Source organism: Anastrepha obliqua, chromosome 1 (genome assembly GCF_027943255.1).
Source record: "Anastrepha obliqua isolate idAnaObli1 chromosome 1, idAnaObli1_1.0, whole genome shotgun sequence".
In the NCBI taxonomy this organism is placed as follows: Eukaryota; Metazoa; Arthropoda; class Insecta; order Diptera; family Tephritidae; genus Anastrepha; species Anastrepha obliqua.
The window spans coordinates 77,125,372-77,143,919 of NC_072892.1; the positions used below are offsets into that span (position 1 = coordinate 77,125,372).

At 34.9% G+C, this 18,548-nt stretch overlaps 2 protein-coding genes across 4 annotated transcripts in view; one reads left to right on the forward strand and one right to left on the reverse strand.

Moving 5' to 3' along the window:
• Positions 1–2,902: 2,902 nt before the first annotated feature.
• On the reverse strand, positions 2,903–11,271 carry LOC129250234 (splicing factor 3A subunit 1). Its single transcript, XM_054889870.1, has 10 exons — positions 11,187–11,271; positions 10,973–11,113; positions 10,688–10,852; positions 10,454–10,631; positions 10,063–10,388; positions 7,640–8,481; positions 7,307–7,574; positions 7,053–7,249; positions 6,736–6,909; positions 2,903–3,304 (listed from the first exon to the last, which is right to left on the reverse strand). Exons 2-10 carry the CDS (start codon positions 11,088–11,090, stop codon positions 3,203–3,205), a joined length of 2,370 nt encoding a protein of 789 aa, XP_054745845.1. The 5' UTR covers positions 11,091–11,113; positions 11,187–11,271; the 3' UTR covers positions 2,903–3,202.
• A 6,669-nt stretch (positions 11,272–17,940) lies between these two features.
• The window catches only part of LOC129242746 (peroxidase), a 38,680-nt gene continuing 38,072 nt past the window's right edge, over positions 17,941–18,548 (forward strand). For 2 of the 3 annotated variants that reach the window (XM_054879571.1, XM_054879562.1), the window contains exon 1: positions 17,943–18,269. In XM_054879571.1, the coding sequence (XP_054735546.1) occupies positions 18,158–18,269 (112 nt within the window). In that variant the 5' untranslated portion in view covers positions 17,943–18,157. Of the gene's footprint in view, positions 18,270–18,548 lie in introns of all 3 variants that reach the window. The other variant, XM_054879579.1, reaches the window with a different exon arrangement.

The window sequence follows — 18,548 nt, forward strand, 5'->3', positions numbered from 1 at the left end:
TGTGTTCCGATGGCCGATGAAATTTGATATTTAAATTAATTAGCTATTGAAAAACTATATTACGATTTTTAGTTGAAATGTCGTTCTCTTGAAAAGGATGTGTATTATTTACAGGCCCTTCATCTTCTATTACAGGTTTCATCTTCAATGCTGTAATTTTCCAAACAGCAAATGTTGTGAAGAATACATCCACACATAATTATAAATATTTGTTATTTTTACCAAAACAGAAGTTTCACAGTCTGTTTAATAGAAGCGTGACCACCACACTCAAATTTGACTAATTCGATTCGAACAAATTGCACTCGCAATATACAGGGTGCGCCATGTCGGTATGAAAACATTGAATAATCTTGAAAAAAAAAACTGATTTGTAAGTGAGGTATTTTTATTTGGTTTGGTTATTTACAATTTATTAAAACTATTTTTTGAATTCAATATCAATCAAGTGGCCACCTTTATTAGCATCACCTTGTCAAGCACTTCGGGTTTTATAGCGTCGATTTCGCGTTGTTTCGGTGTAAAGCGATCCATGGATGAAATTGTATTGCAGTGACGTATCGAAAACATGTATGTTGAAGTCGATCGGTTGGTAAACGACAAAGTTATGTTTGGTCGTTATAGGGTGGGCCATGTAAAATTTGCTTTTTGAATCGGCTATAAAAAAAAACCAATCAATATTTTTTCAAACTTTTTTTTTATTTTGAAGATTAAACATTGTCATTTATGAATGAATAATAATAATAATAATAACTGCCACGACTGGCTTTACAGTAGGCCATTCGATCAACCCAATTTTTAAACACATTTTCGATTGTTTGGGCTCTAATTTCATGAATGGCAACTTCGATTTCGTGTTTTAAAGCATCAATCGTTTCTGGCTGGTTCGCATAGCATTTGTCCTTAACGGCTGCTCACAAAAAATAGTCCAACGGGCTTAAATCACTGCTCCGAGGCGGCCAATTGATATCGGAATTTCAGCTGATTATTCGGTTTTCAAAAACGGTAGCCAAAAGTTCGAGTGTAACTTTGGCAGTGTGACAAGTTGCACCGTCCTGTTGAAACCAAATGTCGTCCATGTCATCCTCTTCAATTTTTGGAAACAACTCGTTGAGCATGTCACGGTAACGCTCGCCATTTACTGTGACCGCGGCTCCTCGCTCATTTTCGAAAAAAATGGCCCGATGATGCCGCCAGACCAAAATCCGCACCAAACAGTGACTCGTTGTGGATGCATTTGCTACTCTACACTAACGTGTGGATTTTCTGAGCCCCAAATCCGACAATTTTGCTTATTGACGTAGCCACCGATGTGAAAATGAGCTTCATCAGAAAAGAAGAAGAAGACTCACAACTTTGGAAATAGGTTTTTAATATTTCCCAATTTTGTTCAAGCGCATAGCGCCCCATTACGTAAATGTCAAACCTTTAAGTAAATTATGAATACATTTGACATGTCATTTGTGTTACCATTCTCAAAAAATAGATGGTTCAAAAAGCAAACGCTATATGGCCCACCCTGTATGTTTGTTTTCCTGTAAGTTTTTTCTTAAATATTTTCAATAGGGTTAGCATCAATCGACTGTGAAGGCAAGCCCAATATTTCAATCCAATTTTGCTGCTATCACTCTATACACCTTCGGTTTCGATGCTTGGGATCGTTGCCTTCTTCTAAAATCCAAGGTTGGCTCCTTTTTTGGAGAAGCAGGCCGAAACATTAACTTTAACTGGATGCGTAACAGTTCGTTGAAGTTGTCGCTTATTAGTAGTTCACCAGTACCGACATATGTAACTATTCGCCCGAAAAAAGGTTCATCTGTGAATATTACGTTTCCCCCCATTCCGTTCTAAACTTGCTTTATCCCACGCAATTCTTTTTTCAATGTGTGTAAAATTTCAAAATTTGGAATTTGATGACTTCTTCACGTAAACGTCCTCGAATTATGTCTGTGGATACATTAAAACCAATTTTTCAACTTTACGCAACGATAAGTTCGGCCTTATCACAAACAAATCAATGATCTTCTGATCTTGCTTTGGAGGTATTTTTTTTTGCCGCATCCGGGGAATTCATCCACGTTTTTAACTTCGGCATACCGTGGTACCCATTTATTCATGAACAACTTCAACTTCTAAAAATATTTCGATGTAGATGCACGTGACTTTTTTGGACCTTTAGGGTGTGTACATAGGAACACTACTTCAAATCGTTTACCTAGGCGGAACTTATTTATTAAAAACAACATACGCTCTCTAAATTTCTCACAAAACTAACAAATTGCATAACGGGTATTGAAAAATAATACGCCTTTTTAGCAGCATTAAATGCCTCTAACCCCTCTTTTCTTAATATATCTTTTTTGTACATTTTTGTTCCCTTTTTTTTTCTTGCTCCCGTTGCCTCGTAGTCCTCAAACATTTATTTGCTGGTGTTTCTATCCTTACATATGCTGCTCTAAATCCGAATTGGTAAGATAAAGCAAAGGGGGTACTTTCTCCCTTGCTTTCCAACTTTTATATTTCGAAGCTGCCCCAATCACCAAAACTAGTTTCTTTGATTTCATACGCTGATGATTGTTCGATATTGGCGACCGGCAGCGTCTCCTTGCTACCAACGCCCAGGGCTACCCTATTTACCATCTGGGCAAATGAAGTCAAACTATTTCTAAAGGTCAATAACCGTAAGATACTGGGTATAACTTTCGATAGTTTGCACTCCTTATCGTCACATAGAACCGTAATTGGCACTAAATTCTAAAACTACAAGAAGGTCTACAAGTCGCTTGCTGGCAGCAATTGGGGCAAAGGCGAAGGAACCTTTTTGGCGATGGCCGGTTCAAAATTATGCAAGGGGCTGCAAAAGTCGTATGGATTGTAAAAAGATCGCTTTAACACACAGTGCTAATTCTATAAGGTTATATGTATTTGTTACAAGAGAAAACTTTCTATAATTTTATGTTTCATGTGTGGAACCGGGATTGGCCAAATAGACGTCACGCACAAACCACTCAGTTGCTGTAACCCGAAATTTAAAAAAGCATAAGTTGTGCCTGAAAGGATTAAAACAAAACTAAACTACTTTAAGCTCATGGGTCTAAATAATAAATTAACTTTCTAAATAAAATTTGATTATTTTTTGTGTGTCGTGAAACATTGTTTTACAGATTTCTCACATATATGTAGATAGGAAAATGGAAATTTCTTATTTTTTTCTTCCACCACGTTCTTTAATTTGTAGATGTATTGTTGCACCGCTAAGCAAATTATAATATGCCATGGTGTTGCTGTCCTTAAAAAACATTCCCTGAAAAAAAGGTTAAAAATATTATTATTATTTTATATTTTAATTTACATATCGTAAACGTTCAATTTAGAAAAAGGTATCTTGAAACCATTGCAATTGTAAAATTGACGCTGGTTGAATAACTTTCAATAAGTTCGAGTTAGTAGCTGTGCTATCTGCGCTTGAAATTTGTCCCTTTTGAAGGGAAAAACATACACACACTATACCATACTTGTTTCCTATCTTGAAAGCCTTTCCATATGTCGCCGAAGCATAATCATATTTGGGGAAGTCAATAATGCTTTGTTTTGTTTTTAAAATTTGCACAACACCTTGCACTCTCCACGACTAACTGCTTGCGGCTTTGTGCAGTCGTGTAATTTGTCACGTTGATTTGGTATTATTGACTCAAAAATAAATAACAGGTGCAACAGACGCTGCCAAACGAAAAAAGTAACAACATACTGACAACATGGAACAAAAAAAGCTCTTAGGGTAATATTGTAACAATCGTAAAAGTCGAAATTTCTATTACTGTAGTTAATCGTAAACCTGTATTTCCTGTTTTTGTAATTGTTGCAAAGTACACAACAACAAAATCTCTGCCATTCCATTCTCTTTTTCAAGTTTATTTTAACGGGGTAAAACCTAGTTTTCAGCTTAACGCTGCCATACTTGTATCATACAGCATATACAAAAATTAAGAGAATTTTGTAAATTGTAGAATGTAATTAAATTTGGGCATGTTTATCTATAAACATTTTTTTTTCAACAATTTCAGCGGTAGGAGAAACATTGGGTCCTCCTATTTGTGGTCTGCGCCTTGATGTTGTTTCACAAGTGGAGGGATCTACAGGTTTAAACTGACTGCGAACAGCAGACGGTTTATTTATGAGGAGCTTTTTATGGTAGAAATACGCTCGGAAGTTTGGCATTGCCTGCCGAGGGCGATCGCTATCAGAAAAAAAAGTTTTCTATCTGAAGTTTCTTGCTTTTAAATTACGATTAATTTGAGTTTTTCTTCTTGTAATTTTAATTTATGATTCATTCGATGGACGTTTAGAATATAACTAATTTAAAAAATTTTGAAATTGGAATTAAAATAATCGGAATTCTGATGCAATAACTTAATTATTTACATATGATTACAAGTGAATCATTGTCACAAATCGTTGTTAACTGGTCATGGTTCAATAATCATCAATCATGGAAGCGTGTCTACAGAAGACTAAAAATAGAAGATTACTCAATGTGGGCATGAAACACCAAACGACAGAATATCAAGACCCACGCCAAAAAATGGTGGACGAACTTGACCAAACACAAAAAAAAAAGGATGTACGCATTGATATATTACAAAATATGAAAACTATGGCAAGTCTGGAAATGTGTTCATGAGGTAGGAGTTATCAATAATTATAAACCGACCTCTGATTCTATCAACTCAAAGGAGTTAAGTAATTAATAGAAATAATTAACAGTCAAATTTGTTTTAGAATGTATATTTTCTATGAAGAGAACTTGCCGAAAAATTCCCAAAAGTTGTGGCCCAATTTGAACGCCATAAGAATGGAGCCAATTTTATTTTTATCTTGACTCTCTATGCAGATGTATTTTTGACTTAAAACGAGAGAGAAAAGGAAACAAATATTAAACGAAATTAATTTTTTATTGCGCTGTTTATTGAAAAAACTTTAGTGTGAACAACTATATTGATATTTATCGTCAGTCGGTTATTTAATTTTAAGAACGGCATAAACTGTTTAACTTTAGATATGTTTACTATTTTAGGTATGGATCGAAAATAATAGTTATTTTCGAAACTTTGTTGTATATAGCAATGTGATGCTGTTAGCGAAAGAATATGAATCCTACACTCGGGAAAATCAACCAAATGCACCTTGTTTTTCCATAAGATCTTTTGACTACTCTAAAGTAAATAAATCTTTCTCCATTGGGTAGTAATATTTACTAGGAGTCTGTCAAAAAAAATTCTCCATTTAAACGAACTTAAATTTGCAATACTATGAAAAAAAAAATAATAATAATAATAATAAAATAATAATAATAAAAATAATAATAATAAAAAAATAATAATAAAAAAAATAATAATAAAAAAATAATAATAAAAAAAAATATAATTTAAATGCAAATTCAGACGAAAGGTACTTTTTCTTAAACAAAAAAACTATTCGGAAAACGGATGAAAAATGTATGTAATATAAAAATAATAGTAAATCCAATCTTTAAATTAATTTATCTTCGGTTTAACATCGAAGAAACGACATTTTGAAATTCCAAAGGAGGAATTCCACACTATTCGTTTGCAACTACGTTGCGTAACCCTTCTAAGATTTTTAACGTATATCTTCTAGTGTATACTCGACGAGAAATACTGCCCCACATGTCTTCCCCTTAAGTCAACCTTGGATGGCGTATGACACAAGCATGGCAGTGTTTCCTTGCTGAAATGTGACTTTAGGTCCTCCATAAAGTTAATAAAGACCTTGTACACGCAAAATATTATTAATCAAAAAATATTATTAATTAAAAGAAATTTCGAAGTACACATGAGCGGACAAATGGTAACATTAAGCAAACCATTTATTGAGTACTTATGATTTGTTCAAAAGCCAGCCATCATTGAGGAAAAATAGGAGCGATAAATATAAGGACAGAAATGTGAATTTATAGTCGTGGCAAATTTTGTTAGAAAATGTAAAGTAGACAAAAACGATAATATAGTAAGCGTGAAAAAAATAAATAAATTTAAATGCGTCTTTTAAACCAGTCCTGCACCCAAATTTAACGTATTTTTCCCCTCGTCATCTCCACCCGACTGGTATGTTAAAATCACGTCCGTTCAAAAGTAACGTTCGACTGGTTCAATGACCTGAAACACTCTTTCGAAAAGCTTTTAGATCGCGCAAAACAGAGTAGAGAACAGAGAGGACTATTTTGAAATAAGTTCGAAGTTACCAGAACAAAGTTCCTGCCGTTTCTATTTTAGTTTATTTTGGTCTTCACCTTGTAGATAATTTGACCCGATAAAAGAATTTTGAGTAGCAGTGTGGAAAAAGTCCAATTATGCTTTGAGCAGAGTACAAAGGAAATAGTACTTAACCAAGTTGATGAAGTAATTGTATTTTTTTGGTACTTTATTTGGTATTATGGAAGCGCAGAAATTTGGTTTAACCAATACCCCAAACATCGTTTTTCGCTATGATAGAAAAAATATAAATTAAATATAAATTCTAATTAATTTTCATTAACAGAATATAAAATTATAATAAATTCAATTGAGGAAGGAATCGTTCGTGAACGCAGTATTATAGTTTAATGCTCTATTACCGATAGAAAGAAGTGGTAGTACCTATTTGGCTCAAACTTATTATTTAGATTGCGAGAAATCGAAGTCAAAATATAAGAGTAATAATATGAACAAGACTTACCTCATAGGAAATTTTTTGTTTAGCAGGTGGCATTCCTGTTTCATCTTGAATCTTTGCTTTGAGATTGGAAACAATGTCTGTGAGAGATAATGAAAATGCGATCGTTTGCCCATTGAGTTTCCATTCAGACTTGTCAATTACATTGGGAATTTGTATTTGAATAGTTATGGGACTCTGAAATAGAAATTAACGTAAACAATTTTTCAACAATATAAAGGTAATCGAAATTTGAAATTTATATAGTCATGACAATTGTTATATCAAATATTTTGTATAATTTCAACAGAGTTGCAAATTAAAATTAAATGTAAAAATACCTTGTGTTTTGCTATAAACTCTTCTTCGGGTATCAGATTATCTTCGGAACGCATTTTTTTGTTTGGTGGTTCCTCATCTACAGGCATTGGCGGAAGTTGCATCATTGATTGGTCCATTACATTTGATCCTGATGGCATTTGTGGTGGTCCACCCGTTTGCAAAGGAGGCATGTAACCACCAACAGGAAATGGTGGCGCTGTTAATTTTAAATTACTTTAGTTACACCTACAAAGATATTGATTTCGTTACGTACGCAACATCGGTGGTGGTGGCCTCATTGGCATCATCATGACTGGTTGAGAAGTAGGTGGCATATTGTGCGCAGATGGCTGAGGAAGTGTTTGTTGTTGTGATTGCTGCGGTGGTTGATGATGATGGTGAGAGACGGAGTGATGAGAAACTTGAGCATGTCCTTTCAACGCTGCCTGGTGAGGCAAAGGTGGTGCTGATAATGTAGTTTTGTTGCTAACTGGTTTCGGTCCAATTTTTTCTTTTTCTTCATCTGGTAATAATCCTTTTACCTATAGGGACGGAAACAATGCCAGTATGATAATTCATATATTAACCATTTTAAAGCGATATATACCTTATGAATTTGATGAATCTGGTCTTCCAATGTTATGTTGGCTCGGGCAGCTCGTGTTGCTGCCTCTACACTTGATGTATGCCCATCCCAAGTGACACGATCATCTTTTTTTGTTTCCTCTTCGCCTAACTTTTTACCAATAACTGTCTCTTCATCGCCTACGCCAAATATATCTGTACGGCGCTCCGCTAATTGTTTTAAACTAGCTTCAATAGCAGTACCAGCAGCGTAAACTGTGTCTTGATTGATTTTCTCAACTGTATGCTTATCACGTTGTTCCACCCAACGAGGATCCAATAATCCAATGCGCATGTGTTCTGCTACTTTCGAAGCTGGTATTTTTTCTCCTGTTATTGGGGAAATAAGATACTCATCGGCACCCGCTGCTTTCGGCTGCTTCTGTTGAGTTGCTTTCGGATCGTATTTTTTAACAACTACCTTATCATGTGTTGGGGGCATTAGTGGTGCAACAGGTGGCTGCATCTTCAGGTTTGAAGGTGTATCTTCATCACTGGAAGCCTCATCCATATCTTGAACTTGTGTATTGTCCTTTTTGGCATTTGTTGATTGCTGATTATACGAGGCACCTTTCATTTGTATACCGGTACGATTTTCCATTTGCGACAATTTAACGGTAACTTGTTCCTCTTGACCATCCTCTTCATCTGATTCAATCTGCATTTCTATATCACCATCTTCTTCTAACAAACGCTCCTCCATTAGTACACGAGCTCCCACTTCCTCCGGTGTAGTAGGTGGTGGAAAGTTACCAGTCTCGAAAGGTTGATAGTCTACAGTTTCCACAACCACAAAGTCATGCCAATCGATTTGTGCATAAGCCACTGCATGATATTTATATTTGAGACAAATCGAAGTTTTAAATAGGGTTTACGAGAAGTGGAAATTAATTACAGGAATTTGTCAATAAAACACAAAGTTTTCATTCTCATGGGAACCGATTCTACGTCCGGGACTGACTCGGGGTTTTCCCGATCAAGGGCTGCCGTCGTAGGAAACTAATCCTGTTTAGTCACGAAAATGTCGAAACATATCGATTGTGTCGTATATGTATCAAATACATGCAATACCCATATCAACGTCGGATATTTTCATTTCGTCAAACCCATCAAGTACATATGTAAATACCTCAACAAATGCAGTAGTCGGTTTTGTCAGATCTGATGCACGAAACGATGTTTCGAACGACGAAACCAGTTTCAAATAGGTCGATATATCAGCAGTAAAGAGGCTGTTTTGCGTATTTGAAATTTCCTCCAATTCACAGCAGTTATCAAAATGTTGTTATAACGGCAGACACTGCACTTACCAACATTTTTTGAGCTGTGTGACATTATTGTTCGCAGTAGCTTCAAAGTACAAAGTGCATATATAGGGAATGCCATATCCAAGAAGTTTCAACGACGTAAGCAAAGCATGCACATTGAAGACTACCGAAATCTATTCATTTGACACATTGGGACACATTTACACAGTGCATTCAAACAATGCCGAGTGTTGCTATTATAGAATGCAAAGCGCTTAACTGAACTGTTCCTGTTATACCTACATCAACACCTAATGGTCTAAACTCATTATGCGAATATGCGCGTACGTTTTTGACGCTTCCGCAGACTCATTTGCAAAACTGCTGTTGAGTATTGGTGAAGTAAAGTATCAGTTGATGTTATCACTAAATGTATTTTATTGCCTTTGAACTTCTGTGTCGGTATGCCATCCATTGAAAAACTCATTCTGAAAGTTTTTTCGCATATTACCTCCCTCTATAAAAAATTTGGCTTTGTAAACCTGTTATCAAAATTTTCAACTTTTATAAGAATTAACAATGAAAGTAAATTATTAGAAAAATTGTAGCACAAACATATGTTTTTACACTGAAGGTAAAAATTTACTCCCTTTTTTGGTGTTTGACCGATCTCCTTCTATTTGTGGTGCGCGTCTTGATGTTGTTTCTCAAATGGAGTTCCTACAGTTTCAACCGACTCCGAGCCGCAGATATTTTATATGAGGTTTTTCATGGCAGAAATACATTCGGAGGTTTGCCATTGCCTGCGACAACAACAATCGCTAATAGAAAAAGATTTTCGTGCCTCATGCACGGAGATTCGAACCTACGCACTTCCGAATAGTAGTCACGCACCAACTCACTCGCCTACGGTGGCCGCTTACTATACTATTGGCAACACCCTTGATAATATTCCGAAGGTAACCGTTTCAAGAATGCGCTTTATCCAGCAACGTCAAGTTCAATCTACGCCGTCACACAATAACAAACGTCTTGAAATTACGACGGGAACTAAATGAAGTCCCCCTTTTTTCGGATATATGATTACGGACGCTAGTTCCCAAGTTACTAATAAACTCCCAGAACTTAATTGGTACACCTCGTATATCTCAATATTTACCCCTTTCCTTTTCAACTTTCTCTTCTTCTCGTCGACGTTGAGCTTCCTGATGTTTCTGCCAGTTTGCGCGGTATTTTACCTGATCCAAAACTAAGTTAATACTGGTCCGACCATCCGCGCATTCGGAGCGCAGTTTATTCAGAAGGTCTTTAGGTGGAATCAATATTTTTGTGTACTGCTCCAATAATTTTGTGAAATACTGGAACAATGAGTGTTGGGGTCGTAAAAAGTCGAACTGAAAATTACGCTGTTCACGATTCATCAGGTTTGTCAGAAATTGACGACCATTACGTGCTACAAACTGGGCTGTTAGTTTAACAATGTCTCTGCATGCGATAAAAATACACAGTATATAAGAAAAGAATTTGAGTAATGGATTCAAAATACTCACAAATCTAATGCAGAAATAGACGGCGGATCAGCAATAAACTCAAAATCAGAAGGAGGGTCTTTTGGCACGAATTGCTGCTCTGCCACTTGTTTTAAAAGTTCTTGCTGCTTCTGCTGAGCAGCACTAGTAACAGATAACTGCTTGATGCCAACAACGACACTTGGTTCGCCAGATGCATCTGTGCTCAAGAGTGGTAAATGAACGCTTAAACCTTTATTTAACTTAGCATGTTACCTTTTCCTTCCCGAAATTCATTCACTTTATGCCTATAGTATGCGTGATATGGATCACCTCCACTTAAAAAATTAAATTTTGCGTTTCCTAACTCATTCTGCCGTATACGTGCTTCAAATTCGGGACCATTGCGCGCTACAAAACTAGCCGTCTTATCGACAATGTCTTAAAAATTAAGTATAAATGCTAAGGAAAATCTTTAGAGAAATAGTAATTAACCAAAAATAATTTTATTATGCCTCGCAATTATTAACATTATGCATGTGACATATTTCAAAAGGATACTCCTCACCTCCGGTGGTGGATAAATAATACCAATTATAAGACCAGACATTGGCTTTGATTGTTCGTTACCCTGTGGCGGCGAATCCGCTCCATTGTTTGCTACGTCCAGCGATGGCATCGTCCCTTAACGAAATAGATGTTCTAAATTTGTACGAAAAATTAATTAATTACAGAGAAATGCAACCTAAACACATTTTTTACAACAGAATATTACATTTTGAAAAACTTTCAACAGAAAATATTAATTTTTGTAACTCGATTCACTTAGTATGGAAGTTCCTGTCAAATTGCGATGTGCCATACGAGCTAAAATGAGAAAATTATCGATACTTTTAGACCAAGGCGAATTGAGTATTTAAGGTGGCGCCATTAAAAAACAGTTACTTTATTTTTCGCGATTTTGACAAGTCTGACGTCAGCCCTCTTCGCAATACAAAACAAACAAAAGTAAGAGAAATCGCATGTTTGTGAAAATTCAGTGAATAGCTTGGTCATATTGTGGTTTGTGAGATTAAAACTGAACAAACTAATACAAACGAAATACCGCGTGCTAAATTGTTAAAGCACAAATTAATATGGAGTTTCCAAATGATTTTTTTGCCTTTTTGATGCGAAAGACACCGTGGCTAGCAATTTTGTGCGTATAATTTCTTGTGTTCGATTGGTTTCGCCTACTCTTCTTCTTCACAAAAAAATAATTCCCCTTCCTTTTGTTTGTTTATTGGTGGACTCTTACGACACGGCGAATTCGAAAGGCACAATCTTCTCTATCATTTGTGCTTTTAGATTATGTTATTAGGCATTTTTACCTGCTGCCTCCATTTTCGATTACTCCCTTGTTGCGATACATTGCCAGTGAGAAATTATTAGTGGAAACATCTGATTTTAATGGTATGTTCATGATCATTCTTAAATAGGTTCTTTAGTGCTTTCGAACATTCGTTTTCCCATTTATATTGTGCCTTAAATACCGTGGTTGAAAGAAGTGAGATTACGGCCAATTTCCTCCTTGCTGCCTCTCACTATTCCAGGATTTCCTTACGCCGTGGTATTCTTAATTAACTCTTATTCCCATTTTTTGAACTAAAAATAAACTTCCAGCATTATTCTCTATTGAAAAGTTTGAATTCTTACATATTGTGTACTATTTACGCCGTTACTCTTTGTTAGCGGAAAAGTCATTACAAAATGACATGACATTATTCTTTGTTTTGCATTCGTGATCAGCATTGTCTGGCTGGGCAATTTATAGCCAATTGAGCGATATTTTTTGAAGGAGATTTCAAAAACTGCCCGGTACTTTTTGAAACGATTACCACTTGCGTCGCTCTTTCTGCCAGAAAGTTGAATATGACATGCAATAACTATTTTCCGTATGGCGTAGCCAGCGAAGTTACGGATTTTCGGAATGATGCTTTTAGAGTTAGGATTATAATATATTTGGAAAAACAAAATGCGAAATTTAAAATATAAAAATTACGAAATAACTGTCAAACTTGATTGGAAGATATAAAGATCGAAATAATTACGTTTTTGATCGATAAAATAAAAATCTGGAAATGCCATTAAATATAACTGAAAAAATAAACACCCAACATTAAGTGTAAGTTCTTATTTTTATTAAATGTATTACGGTCTCCGTTATATTATTTTTTTTTCTGTTTTAGTTTGTTTTTATGTTTTCAAATTATTATATTTGTTTATATGAATAAACAATTAAAAATATAGATCGAGGTAGAATAGGGACAAAAAAACAAAAAAAAACTGGAACACGAGTACTCTGAATAGAATAGGTTTAGAGCCATGGCTGAATTTAATGCCGATTCGCGAAGAAGTATTCTTCACGGAATAGGGAATGGTAATGGTAATGGTAATGATGCATAAATAAATAAGGCACATACGTCTACTTCGCGTGATTATATTTGCACACCAAGGTTGGTTTACGGATGGCGTCACTTTCTGCAATGAGTATCGTGCATTTCAATCGCATTCATTCAATGATGAAGAAGTAAGAATCGCAACGTTTTTTCTCACGGTGTACAGAAATACTGAAGGTGGCGGCTGTCGAAAACCGCCTTTATTTTTCGCGATTTTGACAACCGATGGCATTATCACTTCAAATACACAAACAAAAGCAAGGGAAGTTACTTGTTTGTAAATATTCATTGAATGGCTTGCTAAAATAGTGATTTAAGGTTTGTGATTTTATCAACATTACGCCCTTTTTGGGTGTTTGGCCAAGCTCGAGGGACTTACAGTTTTAAGCCGACTCCGAACAGCAAACAGTTTTTGTATGAGGAGGTTTTTCATGGCAGAAATACACTCTGAGATTTGCCATTGCCTGCGAGGAGCGACCGCTACTATTTAAACTTTCTTTATCATTCGGTATTACATTCCTGGAGATTAAGCATCTATTATAATTGTTTCTATAATGAGGGATAACAGGCTAACTTGTCTATGGATACACGCTTTTTTCTGTAGTATGAATGCATAATTAATAATATCTAGCAAACATTTTATTGGATTTATGTCTACAAACCTTTCTCCTTTGTATGCTGTGAAGCTTTCGCTCATATTGCTCTTATTTTCGTTTGTTTATGGAATGACACAATCTTGTGTTCTATCAATTTTGAAAAAATCCTATAAATGTTATTTGGGGTAAGTATTTAGTGAGGTATTGGAACTTTTAGAAAAAGTACTGATAATGAAATTGCTTCCCAAATGAATGCAGTTTAAAAAATGGCTTTGAATTTTGATGATTTTCGATAAGCAATAGGTGTGAGAAAATTTAAAAGCCAAATGGATTGAGTGGTATCAGCGTTACAGTTTAATTAATTTATAAAAAATGTTAAATTATTGTATATATTATAAACCAAGAAGTGTAAATTTCATTAACGTAATTAAATAAAGTAAACTACGATTGAACCTCAATTATGTTGGCCTTCATTCACTGGGAATATCTGTTAACAGGCTTCCTGACTGATTGACTTCATACTTCTATTAATTGTGATTTACTTCTATTATCCGTGAAACCGGAATTTTTACTTCGTGCAAATCGAAGGATTTCTCCTTTTGACTTTAAGTAATAAGTTGCTTATCTAATTTCATTTTCAAAACCAGACTCGGTATTTATTTATTTATAATAGATATCTTTATTTATCTTTATTATATTTATTTTTTAAAAGTTACTGTTATATGTTTCAAAACTAACCTAACGTTAATAGTTATATATGTACCAAGCTAGATTGAAATATATTAATCGAGTTATCGGATGAACGAATGGACGGGTTGGTTCGTGACTAGCATTTGGAAGGGCGTAGGTTCGAGTCTACGTGCAGGCAATGGCAAAACCCGAGTGCATTTATGCCATCTCATAAAAACATCTGCCGTTCGGAGTCGCCTAAAAACTGGAGGTATCTTCATTTGTGGAACAACATCAAGATGCATATCACAAATAGTATTAGGAGCTCGGCTAAAAACCCCAAAAGGGTGTAAGCGCATATTATATAATATATAAAGCGCTATTTACGATTATCAATCCACCAACTAGTGGACAGGAACCAACTTATTGATCCACTTTGGGTGAATGAGCTCGGCATTTACTGATTTGTGTATCTTTCCTTATAGTAAAGATTGTATTAATTTATTCCTTTCATTTTCCAGAAATACGATAATTATGTATAATTGGCGCTTACACCCTTTATTTGGTATTTGGCCGAGCTCCCCATTAAATTTGTGGTGTGCGTCTCGTAGATTTTCAACAAATTGAGGGTCCTACAGTTTTACTCCACCTCCGAACGGCAGATAGTTTTGTATGAGGAGCATTTTCATGGCAGAAATGCACTCGCAGATTTGCAATTTACTACCGAGGCGCGATTGCTATTAGAAATAAAGTTTTCTGTCATTTGGTGTTTCATGCTCGAAGATCCGAACCTGTATGGTAGTCATGCACTAACATATTCGGCTACGGCGGCCGCCATGGCCGGATAAATTACATTTTAATAAATACTTAAGTAGATTCGGAATAGAGCTGAAAGAAAACCCCAACTCTTTGTGGAATTATATTCGTTATAAGAAAGGTTGTTCCAATATTTTAACTTGTATGCCTTTTGATGGGACAATTTCTCAGTCGCGCATTGATTCTGTCAACTTTTTTGTGGATTACTTCAAATCTAACTTTGTGACTGATGTGAAACTTTTAACGCCTCTGTCTGTTTCCCTTAATACGATTCCTTGAATCCCGGTCTCTCATTAACTGAGATTAGATAATCTCTGAAGTTATTATCCTTTACTTCAGTCTTTAAGTCGGGAAGTAGGAATGAAGTCTCAAATTATATGCCAATTTTAAAGTAGACAATTTGTTACAACCTTTTCCAAATACTTACTAAAGTAAAGCTTTCTTTCGCTGAAATGCTTATTTGTGGCCGGTCAACTATAGTTAATAGTACCGTTTTCGGAATTCTGTGCTTCATCTTTCAAAAGTAGGATCCAGACAGATACCATTTCGACTGACTTGCCAAAAGCTTTTACAAAGTTTCTTATTCTTCTTGCGGAAGTCGGAAGGTCTTGGTTTTCCCTCGACTTTTTTATCTTGGTTGGCAGACTAGTCAAATCTTTTCTAATCGCATTCATACTTATTAGTATTCTAAACCACTAATTCAACACGGTTCCAGATTTCGTCGATCTGGGTCGATTGACTTTTGTAAATAGTATTTTTTTTATATATTTCTGAAGGCTTATAGTAACTTAGCGTTTAGACTCATATATACAAAAGATTTAAAAAATCCCTATGCAAGGAAATACTCTACAACGCTTAAAACGTACTCTATAAGTTGAGTACGCTTCTATAATGTGGAATCTAATTTATAGTTCTCATGGTTCGTTTTGCTCTTCAGCCGCCTACCTGCTTACAGTGCTCGTTGTATGTCGTTAAATGAACCACCCTGTTCCACCTCAACATATCGCACCCTAAATGCAAAAGGGTCACAACTCAAAATTTTCCACACTCGAGCTTGACTTGTTTATAGAGTAGCACAGAAAACAAACTATGTGACATATCACGCTGAAATTTGGCATGTAAGCTTATAACAGTCCTACCAAAAAACAAAAAATTTATTTTTGCCATATGTCATCCGCGGACCGTTTTATTGATAACGTCTTGTTCATATTTGAGCAGAAGGAACATTTTGAGTTGTGACCCTTTTGTATTTAGGGTGCGATATGTATATATTTCAATGTTGCCAACAGAGTCTTGCATTTCCAATCACCCTTTTATCTGCATTCAATTAAAGAATTTGCACTTGTACCGATCTTTACAACGTAGTGAGTTCAATAAAATCCCAAAAATAACTAATATTGAGATTACAATGCAACGATCGCTGTTTATAGCGAATATTGAACCATTGCACTTAAATTTTTATTTTATTGCTTAGCATGTAATATAGTGTGAAATAATGTGCCCATTTACACAAGGAAACATTTAAAAGGGAAACATTTTGTTCGGGGGAGAAGGACGGCCGCGGAAGAGAGAAGGGAATTTGTCTCCTGTACTGGCGACACGCTTTGCGCTTCTTATTCGTATTTCCAACCTTAAAGCAATTTTTGATTGAAAGTTGATTCATTCGTTTTCTTGTGGGATAAAGTTCTGAGTTCTGTGTTGGTTTTCAATCAAACGGAAGAAATCAACGATGACAAACATCAGAACGCTGCTTGGGAAATGCTGGATTATTTTTGCTAGTAAAGTAGGTATAAGGAACATGTCTATGTTGAATTCTAATTTTTCCCCCCATTTCTAGACACTCAAGTTAATTTTAAGTTAATTATTTATATATGAAGTATTTTTTATTTAATTTTTTTTATTCAAGTACAAAAATTTATAATATATGTAAATAAAAAAAACAACAAATTATTTATTATTTAACCAGTTCGCAGTTTTCTTATTAATTTAAAGCCTTCACTATTTTTTTTAATTTTTGCTTTGGAAGGTACGGCTGACGTCATAGCTATCAGCTGTTGTTTGTTTACATGACAATCGTAGTGTCATGATCTTTAATAATTCGTTCGTGCATCTATAGTACAAAAACACAAGATTGTGTATGTATATGTACATATGTTATATGTATGTATTAGGGTGGTCCAAAAAAATTTGTATGCTGCCGCCCCCCAAAATAGTAACGAATGAAAAATAAAAAGACCCGTATTTTTTTTTTTTTTAATCAGACCATATTTAATGGTGCCGCCGGGGCTTTGAAATATCCCATGTATTTTGCATAGGAAAAAAATACTTTTTCGTAGATTTCATGTAAAAACCTGGAACATGAATATATTTTAACCGGATACCTCAGTTTCTCTTCATAATTGGTCAGGGAATAATAACCATTGAAGTAATTAATTTTTTTTGTATTAACTATTTTCATAAAAGTAATATAAAATATTGTTTTTCGATTTTTTCTTAGATTTTCGTTTTATGGGGGCTTTTTGGGGTTCTATAAAAAATAGTTAATACAAAAAAATTAATTATTTCATAATTGGTTGTTATTCCCTGACCAATTATGAAGAGAAACTGAGGTATCCGGTTAAAATATATTCATTTTCCAGGTTTTTACATGAAATCTACGAAAAAGTATTTTTTTCCTATGCAAAATACATGGGATATTTCAAAGCCCCGGCGGCACCATTAAATATGGTCTGATTAAAAAAAAAAAATACGGGTCTTTTTATTTTTCATTCGTTACTATTTTGGGGGGCGGCAGCATAAAAATTTTAATATAAATTTTTTCCCATGCATTTTTGGACCACCCTAGTATGTATATCAATTTACAAGGCATTTTGTGTCCACAATGATTGCAATTTCACTATATATGTATGTATGTAGATTCATACGAGAATGCCATATTAAAGCCAAAGCGGATTCTTATCTTCAATGATCTGTTTAATTATAGAATATTCAAAGCTTGCGTCAAGACGTGATTATTTGCTACCGAACATGAATTATTAAATATATAGTAGGCGCAGTTACAAGCTGCGTTTACGAAGAGAGGTAGTTTCACAGTACTCTTATAGCAAAAAGGGCTACAAATAGACAATTTGCCACTTTTAAACAACCTTTTGTTTCGTGAGAAGTTATTTATTTAAAAAGTTTACAAAAACAGGAAAAAGACAATTTTCAGGAAAATTACGTTCAACATGTTTGGCGTGCAGAGTATTTATCAAGATCACCGACTAATTAGTTATGTGCATTTGCAAACAGCCTTTCTCATCTTGATCACTTACAACTGGATGCTCATATCGGCTCTTAGTAAGTTGATTCTTCCTTTATTATAAATGCCAACTAACCATTTATATTTTTGGAGGTTATGATGTTGCAGGAGATAAGAATTAAAATTACGTTATTATTCACAATTGTACCAGTAGTAATATTTTAAAGGACGGTCCGATAACCAAAAATCATTTGAAATAGCGATTTACAGTTAAAAGCTGTTTACGTGATTCAATTTTCACAGACTATTTCTTAAATCAAAAGTTTAATATGAAAAAGGCGAGGTGATTTTTAGTTGAACTGGAATTTGGTACTTAG

Bases quoted from the DNA above. Each gene is read 5' to 3' on its own strand.
- LOC129250234 (XM_054889870.1), bottom strand. From the start codon at position 11,090: ATGCCATCGCTGGACGTAGCAAACAATGGAGCGGATTCGCCGCCACAG. The intron at 10,389-10,453 runs GTGAGTATTTTG...TATCGCATGCAG, and splicing joins TCTATTTCTGCATTAGATTT to AGACATTGTTAAACTAACAG. The intron at 6,910-7,052 runs GTATTTTTACAT...TTTCTATTTCAG, and splicing joins AGTTTATAGCAAAACACAAG to AGTCCCATAACTATTCAAAT.